Consider the following 21,046-nt stretch of genomic DNA (forward strand, 5'->3'; position numbering starts at 1 on the left):
ATGTTGTTCAAAGCAAAATGTTTGGTTTGCACATAGCAAGCTGCCAAGCACACAGCTTAGTTTACTGCAGAAAAGACGACCATGTTTTCATGAACGCCTGGGTCAAACACTTGCTGTCCTCGCGCTCACCCAATCACCAGTATGGATGCATGCACTATCTTACAGAAAGTGTGACAATGTACATCTCTTTAGAAAATACGCACATTTCCTCAATAACAGTGTTGAAAAAAATCTAAAGGAGCTCAGAAAAGGGAGCCACAAAGTAAGCTGGAAGCTCCGGAGCCACTGGTTACAGACCCCTGACCTAATTATTACCTAATTGGGAGAAAAAAATAGAAGATTAAAATGAAATAAAATAAAATAAAATAAAAAAATGAAAAATCGGTCTAAGCCTGGGCCCCAGGAGAGGGGGTCCAGACTGAGGCCAAGGGAAAAAAACAACAACAACTCATAGCCATAGTACACATCCCTCCCACATGTGTGTAAGAGGGAAACATCAAAGAACAAAGGACATGAAAAACATTAAAGAAGCGGATACAACCAGTAGTGGAGCCTTTGCGATTAAATAACCATGACTGTTTTAAATCACGGTTAATAGTAAAACCAGTTAAATCGTTGCATCCCGAGACCTAACCCAAACCTCAAACTTACTTTTAAGTACTTCAATCAATCAAAGTTTACTTATAAAGCCCTAAATCACAAATGTCTCAAAGGGCTGCATATGTGTTAGATGTGCTATAAAGTATAATTTTAAGTACAATTTCAAGTGTTCTTTTGTTTTATTTACCACAGTTTAGCGCCAAGCCTCTGCATGCTGTTGTAGTCCATCATTGTGTCTTTTTCTAGGAAAGGAAACTCCTCATATGTGACTTGCAGCGGCTCTATCTAGGATTCAGACAGTAAAGAAACAAGGGAGAGTACAAAGTATTACCAAGCTGTGTATTAAAACAAAAGAAAAAACAGCTTCCAATGTTGTCTGGACAGGAAAAAAGGATGCGTGCATAAGCTTCGGTTGCTACAGTTGGATGAACTAACCTCAGCTGTTCTTTGCCCAAAATTGCGAGTGATGCGCAGCATGTGTGTGTACTCTATGAGCTCCAAAAGATTCTTCTGCAATCGCTCCTTATTCCTCATGACCTCACCCAACTCCACTTCTAGCCTCTGCAGTTGCTCCTGCAAAAGCATAGAAGACCAATGTGATGCTGATCGAGAGTAGACGAGTAAAACATAGAAGCAGCAAACATACCATTATGCCCATCACATGTTTAGGTAAAGGAGCAACTGGGATCACGTTTCCTTCTGGCAATGAAATGTCAGCTTTCTTGATTTCTCTCAACAGATAGCCTGTTGATAACACACAGCACCCTTTTAATGTGTCTATGGCATCATTGTGTATTATTCAGATGTTATTAAAAGCCTTTAAAAAACATTGTAACACAAACATCTCCACAAGGGAGTCACTTTCTTCTCTTGATTGAACTAAAACAGAGCTCAGTTTGGCGAAAGGCTGAATGTAACACAGACTGACATTTCTCATGACTGCAGTCACTGACTTACAATTGAGTCCAATAAGAAGAGCTCTGTGGTTAATGTATTACTGATTTGCATGCATGCAATTACGTCTTTGTCCAGCGTATGTCTAGTACAAAATCATTGCATTGTCTTGGCTCAATACTTACAACTCAACTGGTGATTCATCACATTCAGAAAACTGACTATCAATTGAACCCTTTGGTCATTTGTTACAGATCAATAAATGCTCACCAAGGATTCTCTCCATCTCTTCGCATCTTTTGATCTCATTGACATATTTTCGCTGAAATGCATTAACACTGGGATTGAGCTGAAAGAAGAAAAGGACAGTAATTGACATTGATAAATAATAATAGTTGAATTAAAAATAATTTATTCTGTTTTGCAATATTTATATCATGCTAGGGTCACACGATTTAGATGATATAAATGCTATACATTTGAACAACGATATAGCTTTTAATACTACTGTTATATGGTGATAATGCTTATTGACAAGTCTCAGCTGTGTCCCACAAATTTGACAGCGATAAGCTGCAGGAGATGAGTCCTTAACGGAATGTAGCTTCCTTGCTAGCGAGCGTGGCTAATGTTCCTCCGCAGTGCAGAGCTGCTTCTAAATCACTAATCCTAGTCTCTATGGCGGCAAATAAAACTACATTTTTCTGTATCATTATTACCGGAGGACAAGCACTAGCTAAACATGCTATAATAAACACAGTAGGAAGATACAAGCTAGAGCTTTTGAATGTAAACAGGGGTGGTTGGTTTATACAAATATAGACGGTAACGATATTAAGTATAATATCCAGATATGTTTGATACTAGGGTGATTTATCAATATTTTTGTTGTTGTTTTCTTTATTCCTTACAATTCTGTGGACACAGGAGGCCATAAAGGGTGAAATCCATATAAACAAAAGCAAACAGTAGGGTTTGCTTGTGTTTATTTACTTTGCACTATTGATTTTCTTGTGATATTTTACTATTTTATTCAACAATCTTGAAAATGTAACGTTTCAGTATCTGCATTGTAGCTAATTGGTATTGGATTGATACTCAATTTTTTAGTATTGCCTAAAACTACTGTAAAGTATCAAAACAACAGAAGAATAAGTGCTTTGTATATTTTACTACAATTGTCAATATAACCATGTTATAACAGAATGTAACCAGCTTTTAACAGCAAAATAAGTTAATTAATAGTAATTTTGAGAAAACAGACTTGCTTTCCCCGGTTTTAACCATTTGCTTACCTAACAGAATTGCTATTGTGACATTCAGTGGACATATTTAGAACAGCAGTTTCTTTAATGTAAAAATTCAGCTCAATTTTTCACTTAGTAAACTCATTTTGCGGGCCGGATTGAACCTGTTCGCGGGCCTGATCCGGCCCACGGGCCGCATGTTTGACGTCCCTGATCTACAGTATATATTCATTATTATCAAACAAGGGCACTTTAATGTAACCTGACTCTCGCCAGATCCTTGTAGTTCGCTGAGTTCCACACAAGGATCTGGGACTTCTCAATAGGAGATGTATTTCAGAAGGTGAGGCCTTGTAAAAAAATCATTGTATGTGATTGTATAAACCACTTGTCCGTTTTCTTGAATAATGTGCTACTTCAACCGCTCACATCGAAATCAACTCATGACGCTGATGAGAGCAACACTGGGGAATCCAAAACAGAACAGCCGACATATTCAATAACAAAAGAGCAAAAAGTTAGAGAACTTTAACTGAAACAACGCAGCAATGTCAGTAGACAATCGATGTCGCAAAACAGTTGCAATAGCAGAATCAATGTCAGCACACGACTCCTCGTTGCGTGCCGCCATTGTTGTTTGAATCATAAAGTCGCTTCGGCGGTACGTAGCATCTATGAAATCCCGCCTGGCGATCCTGATTGGTTCATTATTTTTTGCTATCTTAAAGTTAAATTTAAAGTACCAATGATTGTCACACACACACTAGGTGTGGTGAAATTTGTCCTCTGCATTTGACCCCTCCCCTTGATCACCCCCTGGGAAGTGAGGGAAGCAGTGGGCAGCAGCGGTGCCGTGCCCGGGAATCATTTATGGTGATTTAACCCCCAATTTCAACCCTTGATGCTGAGTGCCAAGCAGGGAGGCAATGGGTCCCATTTTTTTTAATAGTCTTTGGTATGACTCGGCCTGGGTTTGAACTCCCAACCTACCGATCTCAGGGCGGACACTCTAACCACTAGGCCACTGAGTAGGTCAAAAGAGTAACTCCACCGGCTGACGCTTTCCTAGTTGCCGATCGATCTGACTGGGATTTGAACCCAGTCTCCTTTGATTGTGATTTAGCTCTTTAACTATTCAGCTGTCCTTGGTACCAATGATCATCACACACCAGGTGTGGTGAACTTTGTCCTCTGCATTTGACCCATCCCATCGTTCACCCCCTGGGAAATGAGGGGAGCAGTGGGCAGCAGCGGTGTCGCGCCCGGGAATCTTTTATGGTGATTTAACCCTTAATTCCAACCTTTGATGCTGAGTGCAAAGGAGAGAGGCAATGGGTCCCATTTTTATAGTCTTTGGTATGACTCGGCCGGGGTTTGAACTCATGACCTATCGATCTCAGGGTGGACACTCTAACCACTAGGCCCCTGAGAAGGAATTCACATTGCTTTTGAGCCCAGATCCTTGTGTGAAGCTTGGCGAACTACAAGGATCTGGCGAGAGTCAGGTTAACTTTAATGAACTACAATGGTCATCCTTCAATTTTTCTGAATGCAGCGCTTGCTGGAAAAAGTTTGTCATTTTGCACGTTATTTTACTAACTTTTTCGGTTTTTGGTCATCATTGTCACCGACGTCCCACTGGGTGGGAGTTTTCCTTGCCCTTATGTGGGTCTACCGAGGATGTCGTGGTGGTTTGTGTTGTGGTTTGTGCAGCCCTTTGAAACACTAGTGATTTAGGGCTATATAAGTAAATATTGATTGATCTACACCAGCGGTCCCCAACCTTTTTGTAGCTGCGGACCAGTCAATGCTTGAAAATTTGTCCCACGGACCGTGGGGGTTGTTTTTTTCCCCATAAAGAAATACGATCATGTGTGCTTGCGGACTGTATCCCTGCAGACTGCATTGATCTTTATTGATATATAATGTATATATTGTGTTTTTTAAGTTGATTTAATAATTTTAGAAAAAATAATAATTGTTTTTTTCTTGTGCGGTTGGGGACCACTGATCTACACTACAGTAGATAAAATGTTCTAAACTAGGGGTACTTGAATGCACTACAGGTGGTATTCGAGATTAGAAAACAAATACACAGGCAGGGGAAAATAAGTATTTGATCCCAAGACATGAACTGTCCATGTTTTTAACACACAAATAAAACGTTATCTCTGGTTACTTGGCTGAGTTAGCAGCACTTGATCACGCCCTTCCATGCAAACTGAACGTTTATCTTCGGCAACTTTTTTTTCCCCCAGAGCAGGCGAGTGTTTAACTGTTGCAGTACTTACGTCTCTGAACTCCACAATGCCCAGTTCTCCAAGTTCCACGATGCAGTCGTATGATGATCCGGACTGCAGAAAGAGTTGGGCCAAACACATCTCCTCACCCCGCAGCATGGAGCCCATCTTGACAGTTCGCAATGCTGATATGTTATATACCTGTACCTGGCGTCTCTGAGCGGCTAATGATTACAAGCTAACAAACTAATCGGCGACGGTTTCTATGGATTAAGCATCGACCCGGCCGGTTTTCGTTCCGTTCAACCAGTTTCGTACTCTGACTCCTGTGGTAAACAAACATTTGACTTGATCAACTTCCCTGCAGGAGCCATTTACAGGTTGCCCTCCGTACATCAGCTCGGGCTAATCGCTATGTGCCTTTGTATTCGTGGCTACAAAAAAAACGAGTCGACATTAAAAAAACATTATTTTAGTCATCAGGTACTCCAGCCAATATTAACCAGGAAACATTCCAGCCTTTAAGCGTGCGACGTCTTCTTACTTTATAAAGTTTAGCAGACGTCGCTAGTCATTCTCCACGTCACTATACAGTTGACCGTCGGCAGGATGCCGTGCATGTCACGCCGACCAATCAACACCGTTTTATGGAGTCTGCGCAGTGAGCCCTGAGTTAATGTATTAAAACACAATCCGACATAATATACATTTTTAAATTAAACATGTATTATTGCATTTCCAAGTAGTTATCAATATTGTTTTGTGAATTTGATTCATCTAAAACAGTTGTATTTGTGTATTTATTCAATAATGTCAAACTGGTGGTGACAAATTGACTATGAATAATCTCAAAACACAATGTATATATTCCTTTCAAAGTGGAATCATCATCGAGGTATACCCAGTGGTTCGCAACCTTTTCTTTAGTGATGCACCCCATGTGAACATTTTTTTTTAATTCAAGTACCCCCTAATCAGAGCAAATAAGCATTTTTGGTTGAAAAAAAAGAGAAAAAGAAGTAAAATACAGCACTATGTCATCAGTTTCTGATTTATTAAATTGTATAACAGTGCAAAATATTGCTCATTTGAAGTGGCCTTTATTGAACTATTTAGAAAAAAGATATACAAATAACTAAAAACTTGTTGAAAAAAAAAACCAAGTGATTCAATCATAAATAAAGATTTTTACACTTAGAAGTAATCATCAACTTAAAGTGCCTTCTTTGGGGATTGTAATAGAGATCCATCTGGATTCATGAATTTAATTCTAAACATTTCTTCACAAAAAACGAAATCTTTAACATCAATATTTATGGAACATGTCCACAAAAAATCGAGCTGTCAACACTGAATATTGCATCGTTGCATTTCTTTTCACAGTTTATGAATTTACATTCAGTATTATTAAATAAATATATTTATAAAGGATTTTTGAATGTTTCTTTTTTGATTAATTGATACTTTTATTAGTAGATTGCACAGTACAGTAGATATTCCGTACAATTGACCACTAAATGGTAACACCCGAATACGTTTTTCAACTTGTTTAAATCGGGGTCCATACGTTAATAAATTAATGGTAATATTTCTAAAAAATCTCAAGTACCCCTTGGCATACCTTCAAGTACCCCCAGGGGTACGCGTACACCCATTTGAGAACCCCATAATAAAGTTTAAGATTATTTTAATTCAGTTTATTATATAAACGCAAAAACCGGAACAAGATTCATCAAAACCGGATATACGTAATATTCTCAGCGCGGTGACAATTGTTGTAGTTTTCCTGAAAATGCCGTGAGCGAAGCTGGTAATTATTGGTATTGTCGAATAACGATTATGAAATGGTGTTTTATACGCCGGCACAAATTAACGAATCGTCCAAGTAGCACGCTAACGAAGAGAAAGTCGCCTAGTTATGTACGTCATTATCGTACGTCGTCGCTTAGTAACAGCGCCTAGCGTCACTCGGAGCAAGTTACTGTAGCCTATCATGTTACTGCTTTTTTAACTACATTGCCTCATAAATATGCTTTCGATTATTTGGGTTTCGACTCAAGTGGCAAAATCTGCTTGAATTCCCACATAATTATCCATTATCGACACTGAACAGAATGGCTAATGTAGGGCCACATTTCCTGTTTTTGCTGTTTTCTTGGACTGATGCACAAACTTTTGGTAAGTGATGTTATTGTTGAACTAAAGGTTACTGCATATATTAATGCAGTGTTTTTCAACCACTAGTGTGCCGTGAGATATAGTCTGGTGTGCCGTGGGAGATTATGTATTTTCACCTATTTGGGTGAAAACAATTTTTTGCAAACCAGTAATTATATTCTGCAAATAATGTGTGGTTGTTGAGTGTCGTGCTTTTGAGAGCTCGGCAGTGACTGTGTAATACTCTTCCATATCATTAGGTGGCAGCCGGTAGCTAATTGCTTTGTAGATGTCAGGAACAGCGGTAGGCAGAGTGCAGGTAAAAAGGTGTTTAAAGCTTAAACCAAAAATAAACAAAATACAAGTGCCCTTTAAGAAAAGGAATTGAAGCCTGGTGAAGGCTATGCAGAACAAAACTAAAACTGAACTTGCTACGAAGTAAACAAAAATTTAATGCTGGACGACAGCAAAGACCTACTGTGGAGCAAAGGTGGCGTCCACAATGTACATCCAAACATGACATGACAATGGACAATGTCCCCCCAAAGAAGGATAAATACGACTGAAATATTCTTGATTGCTAAAACTAAGTATATGCGGGAAATATCGCTCAAAGGATGACGTGAAACTGCTCCGGGAAAATACCAAAAAAAGAGAAAAAGCCATCAAAATAAGAGCCAAGACAAGAACTAAAACACTACACACAGGAAAACTCAAAATAAGTCAGGGCGTGATGTGACAGGTGGTGACAGTACACCTACTTTGAGACAAGACCTATATTGCTTGGTTATGGTTTGAAGTCACATCCAACAATTGCGACAACAACGTTTTACTGTCAACTGAGATTTTTTTTTTAGTGATTTCTGCTGGTGGTGTGCCTCCGTAATTTTTCAACGCAAAAATGTGCCTTGGCGCAAAAAAGGTTGAAAAACACTGTATTAATGTACAGACAGCATGTCTTAAGTCTGACATCACTATCATCAGTTTTCCAGCCATCCATTATCGTGGCTACTGGACCAAGAATTACTGCACTTTTACTTGGAAACACAACAGGCATCTCTCTGAATGTGCACACTGTATTACCGTCTAACGTAAACGGTACTTGAAATCTTCCAGAAAACCCTAAAAGTTACCACAACACTGGAAATATTGTCAATTTGAACATATTCTGTTTTTGTTGGTTTATTGACAGGAGGCATTGATCCACCTTCGTGTGCAGCTAGTGAAACACAATGGATCCTCACGAAGGAACTTGTTGGAATGGTAGGAAAGGTTCTGGACTTTAATAGTTATGAACAAGTTTTGTAATTTGTTATGAACACGTTTATTAGAAGCGCAAAAGTCCTCCTAATTATTTTCGTCTTTGTGATTCCCCAGAATGCACTTCGGGTTCATCTGGGACTAAATAGAAGTCTGCAATTGTGTGGCGAAAATGAAACAGATTGTTGTCCAAAGCCACTATGTGTTTTGGAGAGCCTGCAGGTATCTGCCTGTGTAGGTAACACATTTAAGGCATCCTTGCTGATCCAGGCCAAGATTTATGCTCTTCTGCTTCCTGCTAATCCTGGATCTGGTACATCAACTATTGCATTTATACCATCGGTTTTGTCGCATCACATTTAAATGTCAATCTCCTGTCCTTTGTAGACAATGAATCCGTCATTCCAAACCAAGTGTACCAGCCGCTGGGCTCCTGTCCCTGCGACCTCACTGCTCAACGATGCAATATCCGCTGTTGTTGTGACAAGGTACCTGCAAAGAAACATGTTATGATACCTTTATCGGCTTCTGTATTTTATTTATCATTGACCTCACATTTGCCGAAACTTTTAACAGGACTGTTCGCCTGAAGAGCTGAAGCTCTTTGAGTCTCACTGCCTCCCAGGGCCTTTTGGCGGGCAGCTCTCTCAAGTACCAGATTATCAGTGCTCTGCACAGAAAGAAGACTCCCCGGATTGGTTTCCATTTTTATGTGTCATCTCTCCACCCGAAAACAACCCTTACCTTGGGTTTTTCTACCATGGAGACAAAATGTAAGGCAAGATTACATTTATTTGATAAAAAAGAGTATTATTATTATTTTTTTATGATTTTGTTTGTGCAGCATAGCAAAGCCTCGCCCATCCTTCGAAGTGCCTATTTTGTCTGCACCTATACCAGTTATTAGCTACAGCCAAGGAAGTCCCATTTTCACAATAGACGATCAGTTGTTCACTATCCCCCAGGTTAGTCATCTCTAATTAATTAGTTACAAAGATGTGCTCAATGGGCCCTATTCTCCCATGTGCTTGATAAAAATAAAAAATAAAAACTGAGCAATTTTGCGGGTTCTGGCTGTGCAGCATTCTGGCCCTCCACGTACCGTTATTCAAATTGCGCACTTTGGATTGAGCAATCCTTAAATGTGGGCGCTCGCAGTCATATCCGGCCTCCTTTGTATTCTCCCATTGACTTAAGTACTTTTATTCCTACGCACTTCTGAGGCCGGAATAAGTGTACTGCCCCGGAAAGATGAAACATTATATTACACTTGAAGTTTGGATGCAGTGTATACCACACATGATAAAATGATAATAGACTCCTAAAACAATTTCAAATCTGGAAACATCTATTGAGATGGGAATAAAACAACTATAATGCCACCACTGTGAACTAAGCACGAAAGTCATTGACCTGGCTGTGGCTCAGCGTAAGTGGAAAGAAAAAGGCTGCGACAACGGCATAAAACGCAAGGCGACCACGTATATCGGCTGTGTTTGGACATCTTGGGACTTTAATGCATACAATTAGGGCTACAACGTAAGGTCATCATTTAACTTTGCGACTATTTATTTGAAGTAGACTTCATCAGACATAATTAAAAAGGCAGAGGAGGTGATCGTCAACAATTGCCTTATTGAACACATATGATTAACAAGACTGTAGCAAGCATAACAACTGAAAACGTTAATCAATTTTGCTTTGATCAATATTTTTGACGATTAATGTTAAGCTGTTACACTTTGACCTGCGCTCAAAAACAAAAAACAGACACACAGCTGTGATTGCAAGTCCCTCTGACGCGTCACAGCTTCAAAAACATTTGTACTCAACAAAACTCTTAACATCACACATCACATCAGGGGGGTTACATTAAGTATGTGAAGAAAAGAAGAAGACGCTGCTGTGCATTACCATGACAACACACATACACATGACAAACACTGCTTTAATGGATTCAGCTTTTTTAAATGTAAAAAGTTTGATCTTTTTCATGGATTTCAACAAGGCTGTCTTCGATTAAAGATTTTTAAAGTCAAATTTGATTTGTTAGAATGTGCCCATCGTCAACGATCAGTGGAATCTATAGAGTTTTTAAAGAGAAATAAACAGATATGCAGTAGTGTTTACTGATTCGCAGTGATGGGCAAGCTACTTGGAAAATGTAGTAAGCTAAGCTGCAAGTTACTCTCGATTAAATGTAGTTAAGCTACAAGGGAAGCGATTCCCCGGGGAATTGTAGCACGATACACTACAAGCTACAACGCAAAAGTAGCTTGCTACATCAACACTACATTTAACAGCATTACTATTTATGAGCCCACATGTATGTAATCAATCTTAATGTAACTGAGAATGTACAAATGGACTCAAGAAGGTTTCATTACTGTTAACTATCTGTCATTTAGCTGCGGACACCCTAGAGCTACTTCTCGGGGTCCCCACAACCCACTGCATGTATTTATTTTAGTTTGCCTTTTCTTTGGCACACCCCTATAATGTTATTCATTTTCTCTACCTTCAGTGAAAAGTGCATGACTGTTATGATTTTGCTTACAAGTTTCGCTGACCCTCTTCATCTAGGCCAGGGGTAGGGAACCTATGGCTCGCGAGCCAGATGTGGCTCTTTTGATGACTGCATCTGGCTCTCGGATAAATCTTAGCTGACATTGCTTAATATGGTAAGTAATGAATGATTCCACTTGTAATCACAGTGTTAAAAATAATGTTCAAAATATAAAACATTCTCATGCATTTTTAATCCATCCATCTGTTTTCTACCGCACCTGTTCAAGAATTTGCGTTAATGGTAAGAAGTTATTTATTTATTCTTGGTTAGTGTGGGGCTTGCCCTCCCGGGGTTTGTCAGACCACCAAGGATCAACATGAGAGCCTGTTTCAGGGTTACAATATTGTTTTATTTTTCAATAAGTCTTTCAGTTGCTTTCCAGAAATTGTAATTTTCTCTTTCGTTTTCGCTCGCGCTCTGGCTCCAGCCCCAACCCCGTCTCTCATCCTGGCTGCTGCTTATAACAGAGCGACAGGTGATTAGATAACAAGGCCCAGGTGGGCCATCTACGCACCTGTCGCTGATTTCGAGGCCTGTCCTGGCACACCCCAGTTCGCTGCAGGCCAACAGGCCACGCCCCTTCCACAGTTAGCTCGAGAATAACAATGTTATTACAAAGAATAAGAGACCGATTATACTCTAGAAATGTTGGTCTTACTTAAAAATGCACGCGTTTAGTTTTGTTCAGTGTAAAAAAAAATATATGGCTCTTACGGAAATACATTTTAAAATATTTAGGGTGAAACATTAGGACTGGCCAAACTGGCCAATCTGGCTACCTCAGCCAAAAAGGTTCCCGACCCCTGATCTAGCCTGTGATTGGCCAGTCCTAATGTTTCACCCTAACTTTAGCCAATTGTGACTCATCACAAGAACACCAACCTATCAACATGGATTTTTTCCCTATGTATGGATGCTCTCATTTATCCAGGTCATATTTTTTGTCTCCATTTTTTTGTTGACTTTGATTTGCAGTCCATTTTTTTGTCGTTGTAGCTTAATTCTAGCTTTAATGTAAGCTTCTAGCTACATAGATCTAAAAGTAACTAAGCTACAGGAAAAGCTACTCGTGAAAAAAGTAGCTAAGCTACCGACAAGCTACTGGAAAATGTAGTTAAGCTACGCAGCTTAGCTACATGTAGCTTGCTACTGCCCATCACTGCTGACTAGTCACTAGGTTTCAGTAACGTCACATGGATGTGCTCGGGCACATACATGTATATGAGTATTCCAAAGTTAACTCAAGGTACTTCCGAAAGGAATACAGTCTTTCATTAAAGTAAGTAAAACATTTTCCATGTCAAAAAGGCTAGAGCACAGTTTCTGTGGACCTTGGCCCTAAATATTCATCAAACTTGACTAAATAGAGGAAATATAACTTATAACAAAGTGTCTGTATGTAAACACATGAAAGGATCATTACCCTTTCTAAGTGAAGTGCTACACTTCTGAGGTGAGGCAGTGCGTCTCAGCACCCGTGCTGTGTCCAATTTCTGGCGAGTTCCACCGGAGTCCACAGTGGGATTTCAGCCGGCTCGAAGCGCGTAATGGCTCGGCGAGCTCAGTGTCTGACAGCAGTGTGTCCCGAGTCCCTCAGCCACCTCTCCCATATAGAAACATCTTCCTATCGCTAGAAGTAAATATTTCTTGCGTGCAGACAAATATAATTTCTGTAAGAAGTGAAGCGGGAGTTTAAAACACAGCCAGCTGAATTTAGGCGTAAGACTAAAGTGACAGCCTAAACTAAAATGAATCTCGTAATCCCTAAAAACTCTGTCTGCATACAAGAATATTTTTTAAATATTCAAAGAAGACATGATGAACAAAATCAGCATATCTTTTCAATACATCTTTTGTACTTGTCTCCCTTTCACATGGAGGGATTAATATCAGACGATTCTACAGCAGGGAAGCACGGTGGAGGAGGGGTTAGTGCGTGTGCCTCACAATACGAACGAAGGTCCTGAGTAGTTCGGGGTTTAATCCCGGGCTCGGGATCTTTCTCTGTGGAGTTTGCATGTTCTCCCCGTGACTGCGTGGGTTCCCTTCCCCCCCCCCCCGCGCAACCCCAAAGGGAATAAGCGGTAGAAAATGGATGGATGGATGTGTGAATTTGAGTGTGAATGTTGTCTATCTGTGTTGGCCCTGCGATTAGGTGGCGACTTGTCCAGGGTGTACACCGCCTTCTGCCCGATTGTAGCTGGGATAGGCACCAGTGCCCCCTGCGACCACAAAGGGAATAAGCAGTAGAAAATGGATGGATGGATGGATTCGACTGCGAGGTTGATAGTTGAATCAGACACCTCTTTGACTATTTAAAGACGGCACTAGATTTCGATGAAATTCATAAAACTCCATATTCCATGGTTTTCATAGAACCATGAAAAAGGCGTGATGGCAAAGTCTGCCTCATTAGTATTGATCCGGCCTTTACTCATGGCACACTTGAGCCTCACATCCGCGAAATGGGCATGTCCGCAGGCTGGATGGGAGAAGCTGAATAAGAGAAACATGCGTAAAGAAACACTTGACTGCAAACAGGAGAATAGGGCCCAATGTGCTGTCTGCATTTTGCAAAAGTTCTTAATGATGTACTACAATTCTGCACACAGATGGCGCTTGGACATTGTGTTCACAGTGCGCCGGTTGCTTTTTTGGAGAATTTTAGTTTTAAATGTGTAACCCGGCTGCAGTCTTGTCCAACTGGTTACCCTTTACAAATGCTTCCATCTGATTTGATGACTCAAGTGAACAATGGACAAGGGGGTATGTATTTAATATTTGTTGGAACATTACTTCTATAAACATTTGAATTAAGCAGTTACTTTGTATTTTACTTTAGGTGAAGTCACAGTGGAAGTAATTGATGAATTGATCCAGGATTTGGCTGGATTCATGTCAAGTGCGGAATCAGTTACATTTGGTACTTGTACGTACTACAGCATATCACATACCACAGTGACTTAAACTCTGTGAACTTCTTAAAATTATTGTGTCTCCCTTTAGATACGGTCCAGGAGTGTGCAAATGTGAATTTAGCTTTGGACTACAAATTCTACTGGAAAGGAAATGGCATTACAAGAATTACACTGACACGCTCTGTAGGAAAAGTCACTTTGAATGGCAAAGGTATGTGCCGATAATACATGACTACTTTCATTCTTTTTTGGGCTTAGTTTTAGATTTTGTTTCTTTTTTTTAGTGGCGTTAACTACGAGGTATTCTGCCGTCTTCCTGTCTGGAGACTTTATGAGTGAGTCAAACTCTGGAAACCCAGGTTAGAACACTTGGCAGCTCAGAAAATCTGCAATATTTGTTTTCTATGTATTGAAGTATACCGTATCTTGTTAACACACCACTACTGGCATGACAGGTTGTGTCCTTTGACCAGACACTTTATCCCCCTTGCTCCCAGTGCTGTTCTTACTGGTGTATGAATGAATGTTTGGTCGGGGTCTGAGGCGCTTAAGGTGCAAATTGGCAGCCACTCTTCCATCAGTTTACCCCAGGGCAACTGGGGCTACACATGTAGCTTACCACCACCATGTGTGAATGTGGAGTGAATGAATGATGGGTTCTTAGCTTTCTGTGAAGTGTTTTGAGTGTTTAGGAAAGCGCAATATAAAACTAATCCATTACTATTCATACTAATGGGATGACAGGTTATCAGGTGACAAGACCAATCATTGCAGGAATTGAGGACGCATCAAATGATACTTTCTCTGTGCAAAGGACATCCATCAATCTTTGGAAACCAGGTGATAGTTGTTTTGTTAATCATCAAAAAGTACAAAATATTTAATTAAATTCATTCAACAAAATACTAATTTATTAATAACTTATCTATTTATGTGAAAGTGAGTGAAGGGCTGTGTTCCACTTCTGGGAAACAACCGATTCTGTTTGCTGAAAATTCAACATCAGGATGTCAGTTGCCTATCAGCATGGACAACATGACCAAGTGCGATCTCCTGAGGTAAGAGGTTCAGTATGACTTTTAGTCGGGCTGCACAATTAATCGACATCAAATTGACATTGAAATTTCATTTACTGCAAAAATGTATTGCGCAAGAGGCTGAGTATTTTTTTTTGTCCTCCTTTTCTTTCCCCTTTCTCCTCGGTTACTCTCCTCCGTCTTTGACATTTTCAGGAAACAGCAAGTGTGCGTGCACTGCAGCTGATGCAGTCAGTGCACTAATAACAAACACTACTGTACAGTAAAGTAAACATATTGCATTTCAAATATTGCTGTTTCACCATATCGTTGATTTTAAAAAATCATTTTATGCAACATTTTTGCCCTAAACTAAGCATTTTAAAATATATAAAAGACTAAATTAACTACAAATATCAACAGTAGTTGTGGCCACTAGATGACACCAAACCAATCAGATCATGCTGTTCAGGATTGTGGCCACTGATTGACTCAGCCTCAGGCAGCATTATTACAATAAAAGAGTGTAAAGGTGACTAAAGAGTGTTATTTTAAGTCTAGTTAGTCCTGTCAAGTTAGTTCAAAACAGATGGATGATGATGAGACTACCACAAGCGACCAATGATAGTGTAAGGAAACATACATTTCAGCAGCGTAGGATAGGATAGGATAGGTCTTTATTGTCATTGCACAAGTACAACGAAACTTTGTTTTCAGCACAAACCTGTTCAAGATTAGACAAACAAACAGTGTACAGGGTTACAGAACAAGAACGTTGATGGGTCGCCATAAGGCGCCCTGTAAAAGATGGGAAAAAGGTAAACGCTGGGGAAGGATGAGTAAAAAAATACAATCCAGACTGGGCTCCTAAGGGGGCCCAGTTCTGAGTGGGAAAAAACCTCCATAGCAAAGCACATATACATGTTACAACATACATCTCAAGATATCTAGCAACAGAGGGAAGGTAGTTCAAGGTCATGGTGGTAGGCCGCAGCTCTCAGGCGCTGACCATCCATTCATCACCCCTATAAGATTTGCGTCGTGGGCTTTTGGGGGGGCGGGGGGCGGGGGGGGGGGGGGGGGGGGCGGTATGTGGCGTATATTTTTTTGGGTGGATGTGTGTATAAGCCCGTAGTGTGTCTCTGTTCCACGGCGTTGATGTATTGCTCCGCCTCGTCCAAAGTCAACAACAACAGGTGTGTGTCCATGAGAAACAAGAAGGGAGTATGTTGTGTCTTCGCTGCGCTGTTCTTTGGGAGAGTCTCGAAGCCAGGGAAAAAATCCAAGTTAGAATGATTTTGTATGCGAGTGAAAATAAAATTTGCTTTTCACTCTAAATTGTCTATGACTGGTCCTCAAAACATGCAGGGTAGACAGTCCGATGTAATCCACAGTTCTTCCCGCATCCTCCAATCATTTGTGGCAGCTTTGGGGTACTTTGAAGACCTCCATCAACTTCCAATTTGTCGACAAACCAGAGCAATGCTTACTCCAATCAGCAGATGTCCTGTTGTCATAATTCCGAATAGGTGGATATCTTCACCTATTGTGAATATGTGTCATATTCTAATTGTATGTATGTTCGAAATAAATTAATACCATAACTATATATTGACACAAAATGTCATACACAAACTTAAACCTTTTTTTTTTTTTACATCCATCCATTTCCTACCGCTTGTACCTTTTGGGGGGGAGGCGGGGGGGGGGGGGGGGGGGTGCTGGAGCCTATCTCAGCTTCATTAGGGTGGAAGGGAGTGTACACCCTGGACAAGTCGTCACCTCACCCCAGGGCCAAAACAGATAGACAGACAACATTCACACTCACATTCACAAACTAGGGCCGATTTAGTGTTGGCAATCAACCTTCACTTGTAAGTTTTTTGCTCTTTGTATATTAATTTAAAATTTGTACTTGGTGACAGTATTATCTAAAGTCCCATTGGGTGATTAATCTGCATTAATACAGGATTAATAAGATAATGTTGTGTGATTATTAATTTGTGTTAAATTTGACAGCTTTATTAAAATATAAAAATCCAATTATAATTGCACATTTTTTGGCAGAAGAATCTAGTTACTTTTTTCTTCTCAAAATCATGCAACCTTGTTTTTGATGTATGTCTATAGTTCCCGTGTTAAGTATTATTTTGTCTCCTCTAGGGAGACTGTTCTCTCCCTCCAAGCAAACTTGATCAGAGCCACATATGTCGCAAAGAGTGGGAACCCAAACTCTCAAACGAAAGCAGACTGGGTGGACATAAATTGTGAGTATGAACGGAGAACAACTAATGATCTGCTCATGAAATGCATTAGAGCACTGTGTGAACTAAATTTCTGTGTTTTTGTCATTGGAACTGAATTTTAGTTATGAACTCAAGCAATACGTCTGCAGATGGAGAAGGCTCATGCAGCGAGATTCCGTCCCATATTCATATCCTCATTTGGAGTTTAGTCAATGGAATGATTGACGGAAACGCCCAAAGGAATATCCAAACGATACAAGTTCGGTGTGTATGATGCAATGCACGTTGCACACTAAATAACAGTGACGTACAGCTCTTTTATAATTTATTTTTTTTACTTTTGTCCATTTCAGCTATACCTTGTCCACCTGGACATTTGAGTGCGGAGGAGGAGATTTCTCTCCATGTGCAGATCCCACAGAGACCCAGTTATTTCCTGTGACTGCTTCGGTTACCTTTATAGACATTCCTGTCAATACTGGACCTCCAAAAACCAGGTAAGTCACTTAAAAATAAATATCGTAAAAAGTAATGATTTTTATTGATTTTTATCAAGAACTATTCATTAATTATCATATATGTCATGTTTAAAGTAGAGCTGTCAAAAATGATGACTTAACTCATGTGTTTAATCATAAAAAAGTGATTGCATTAATCACATATACGAAAGAGTAATCAAGTAAAACATTAAAAAAAATTTCCTGTATGACATTTTGAATTGCTATTTTGTATCCAAATACTGTTTTTTTTAAAATATTTAATTTGAATTATTTTAAATGTGATTAATCATGCTTAAAGGCCTACTGAAATGAGATTTTCTTATTTAAACGGGGATAGCAGGTCCATTCTGTGTCATACTTGATCATTTCGCGATATTGCCATATTTTTGCTGAAAGGATTTAGTAGAGAACATCCACGATAAAGTTCGCAACTGGAGAAAAGCCCTGCTTCTACCGCAAGTCACAGACGATGACGTCACATGTTGAGGGCTCCTCATATATTCACATTGATTTTAATGGGAGCCTCCAACAAAAACAGCTATTCAGACCGAGAAAACGACAATTTCCCCATTAATTTGAGTGAGGATGAAAGATTTGTGTTTGAGGATATTGATAGCGACGGACTTGAGAAAAAAAACTTAAAAAAGTTAAAAAAAAAAAAACGTGATTGCAATCGCGTTGCATTGAGACGGATTCATATGTTTTTAGACACATTTACAAGGAAAGTTCTGGGAAATCCCTTATCTTTCTATTGTGTTGCTAGTGTTTTAGTGAGTTTAACTGTACCTGATAGTCGGAACTGTACGTCCACGGCCGGGTGTTGACGCGCAGTGTCTCAGGGAAGTCGACAGCAGCTGTACGGGAGGCGCAAGCTCAGCTGATATCCGGTAAGAGGCGACTTTTTAACCACAATTTTCTCACCGAAACCTTCTGGTTGACATGTAGTCGGGATCCATGTCCGCTGTGATTCATACTAAAGTTTCACCTCCGTGAATTTTAAACAAGGAATCACCGTGTGTTTGTGTGGCTAAAGGCTAAAGCTTCCCAACTCTGTCTTTCTACTTTGACTTCTCCAATATTAATTGAACAAATTGCAAAAGATTAAGCAACACAGATGTCCAAAACACTGTGTAATTATGCCGTTAAGGCAGACGACTTTTAACTGTGTGTGTACGCAGCGCTCATATTCAAAAAGGCCCGTGACGTCACACTTACACGCCATCATTACGCGACGTTTTCAAGAAAAAAGTCCCGGGAAATTTAAAATTGCAATTTATTCAACTAAAAGGGCCGTATTGGCATGTGTTGCAATGGTAATATTTCATCATTGATATATAAACTTTCAGACTGCGTGATGGTTAGTAGTGGGTTTCAGTAGGTCTTTAATCCAAATTCGAACACGTGATTAATCTGTAATCCAAAGAGGTTCATTAAATAAAAAATACAAAAAAACGCAATTTGTTATTCTTAAAGCCAGACCTGTGTGTTTTTCTCAGTACCTGACTGTTTAGGCTACAATTATTGCCTTCCGTAGAGGTTGTCACGTGATGTCATCACACGATGTCATCATGCGATGTCATCACGTGATGTCATCCCGTGACAACCTCTGATAAAGGCAACTGTTGTAGCCGAAACAGTCAGGTATGGAAATAAACGCACAAGTTTGGCTATAAGAATAACTTGTGTTATGTAAAGAATCTGATTTAAAAAAATATAATTTTACATTACCAGTTTTTCAAAGGTAATTTAAATTATCCAAACATGAAATTTACTGTGATTTTAATGACAAAACACAATTTAAACGTGTGACTAATCAGATTTTAAAATTATTAAATTGACAGTTAAAGATTTTCTGAGTTAATTTAAATTATGCACGCAAGTGATTTACTGTAATTAATCTCGATTAATCACAATTCAAAAGTGTGATTTATCAGATATTTTTAAAAATATATTTTGACGGCACTAGTTTCTAGTAAACACAGAGCAGAATGTAAGTGTATCCTGGGTGTTTTTTTCCCCAACCCTGTGCACTTTGATTCTCAGATTCCAGATCAACTTTACAGAATACGATTGCAACAGAAATGATGTGTGTTGGCCTCAGCTTGCCTTTCCCGTCACCAAGTATTACACCGGTGAGAATTTAACAACTCAATGCTTTATTGCTTACTGGGCTGTTTGTGTAGATACTAAATTTAGTTCTGTTAAAGTAAACGTCTTTAAGTGTTTTTTATAATTGGACAATGGTGAAATGAGAGATGTAAGAAACAAGAATCGGTCGTAGTTGAAATTAATAATGGTATTTTGTTCTGTGTTATGACTGTTATATTTAAAAAGTACATTGTGTTTGTGATTGGAGAGAAAATAAACTCACACACTACAATCTTGTTTTTAGGTGAGCCACAATACCAGTCATTGGCCAAAGGCCTTATTTTGGTCTTCTTCTTCATCGCTGCATCAGTTCTTGGCACTCCCTGGAGGCAAATCCGGCAGGTTTGGAATAATTCTGCTCGATAAACGAGTACTACTAGCACTCCAAGGAAAATGAGACAGTTGTGTAAATAGTTACTAAAAAGAACAACGGACTGGTAATAGTTCCCGAGGTTCGCTTTACCTCCATCCATCCATTTTCTACCGCTTGTCCCTTTCGGGGTCACTGGAGCCTATCTCAGCTGCATTTGGGCAGTAGGCGGGGTACACCCTGGACAAGTCTCCACCTCATCCACGGCCAACACAGATGGACAACATTCACTCTCACATTCACACACACAATTTGGTCTTGCCAATCAACCTATCCCCAGTTGCATGTCTTTGGAAGTGGTAGGAAGCCAGAGTACCCGGAGGGAGTCACAGGGAGAACATCCGTACTCCACACAGAAAGACTCCAAGCCCGGGGATCGAACCCAGGACCCTCGTATTGTGCGGCACATGCACTAACCCCTATTCCACGGGCTGCCTTGTACATGATCTATACCGCACAAAATGCTGTGTACACTAAACACAGGCCAGATCCTACGGACATGCACTGAAATAAGTCACATTGCATTGGCAATCACACATATTGCCCTAGTTGCCATTGCTGGTCCATGTACATACAATATATTGTATATAGTGGTTGGTGCACCATGTTTTATTAAAATAACAGATTATTCATGTTGGTTTTTTTTTGTCTCCATCTTTCGACATAAGGTACAGGTACTGACCAATTTACTCTTTTATCCTCAGTGCCATGTCATGGCTTGTTATTGTCAATGGTGCTGTGTTTGTTTTTGATGGGACTGCCTTTTATCAAAACAGGATGAATCGCCCAAATGCCATCCATCCATCCATTTAGAAAATTATCCATTTATATATATCACTTGTCCTCATTTGTGTCACTGGTGAGATGGAGCCTATGCCAGC

At 39.8% G+C, this 21,046-nt stretch overlaps 2 protein-coding genes across 5 annotated transcripts in view; one reads left to right on the forward strand and one right to left on the reverse strand.

Annotated features, from left to right (window-relative positions):
- atp6v0a2b (ATPase H+ transporting V0 subunit a2b) overlaps window positions 1–5,613 on the reverse strand; it is a 29,244-nt gene extending 23,631 nt beyond the window's left edge. Inside the window, exons 1-5 of the mRNA XM_061906573.1 lie at window positions 5,033–5,613; window positions 1,765–1,843; window positions 1,247–1,344; window positions 1,036–1,173; window positions 788–885 (exon numbers count right to left, since the gene is read on the reverse strand). Coding sequence (XP_061762557.1) covers window positions 788–885; window positions 1,036–1,173; window positions 1,247–1,344; window positions 1,765–1,843; window positions 5,033–5,149 — 530 coding nt within the window. The 5' untranslated portion in view covers window positions 5,150–5,613. The remainder of the gene's footprint in view (window positions 1–787; window positions 886–1,035; window positions 1,174–1,246; window positions 1,345–1,764; window positions 1,844–5,032) is intronic.
- A 1,095-nt stretch (window positions 5,614–6,708) lies between these two features.
- On the forward strand, window positions 6,709–20,795 carry tctn2 (tectonic family member 2). Of its 4 annotated transcripts, none has more exons than XM_061906575.1 (18): window positions 6,709–7,159; window positions 8,123–8,236; window positions 8,331–8,401; window positions 8,516–8,711; window positions 8,786–8,886; window positions 8,975–9,171; window positions 9,243–9,363; window positions 13,580–13,733; window positions 13,810–13,896; window positions 13,974–14,096; window positions 14,170–14,244; window positions 14,630–14,725; window positions 14,826–14,943; window positions 17,065–17,168; window positions 17,270–17,411; window positions 17,501–17,644; window positions 19,691–19,779; window positions 20,040–20,795. In XM_061906575.1, the coding sequence occupies exons 1-18, from the start codon at window positions 7,096–7,098 to the stop codon at window positions 20,159–20,161; spliced, it is 2,118 nt and encodes a 705-aa protein (XP_061762559.1). In that variant the 5' UTR covers window positions 6,709–7,095; the 3' UTR covers window positions 20,162–20,795. The 4 variants fall into 4 exon arrangements, with proteins under 4 accessions (XP_061762559.1, XP_061762561.1, XP_061762560.1 ...); XM_061906577.1 differs by having other exon boundaries at window positions 14,660–14,725; XM_061906576.1 differs by having other exon boundaries at window positions 13,810–13,890.
- The last annotated feature ends 251 nt before the right edge of the window (window positions 20,796–21,046 follow it).

The sequence above is a fragment of the Nerophis ophidion genome, linkage group LG07, assembly GCF_033978795.1.
Source record: "Nerophis ophidion isolate RoL-2023_Sa linkage group LG07, RoL_Noph_v1.0, whole genome shotgun sequence".
Lineage (NCBI taxonomy): Eukaryota > Metazoa > Chordata > Actinopteri > Syngnathiformes > Syngnathidae > Nerophis > Nerophis ophidion.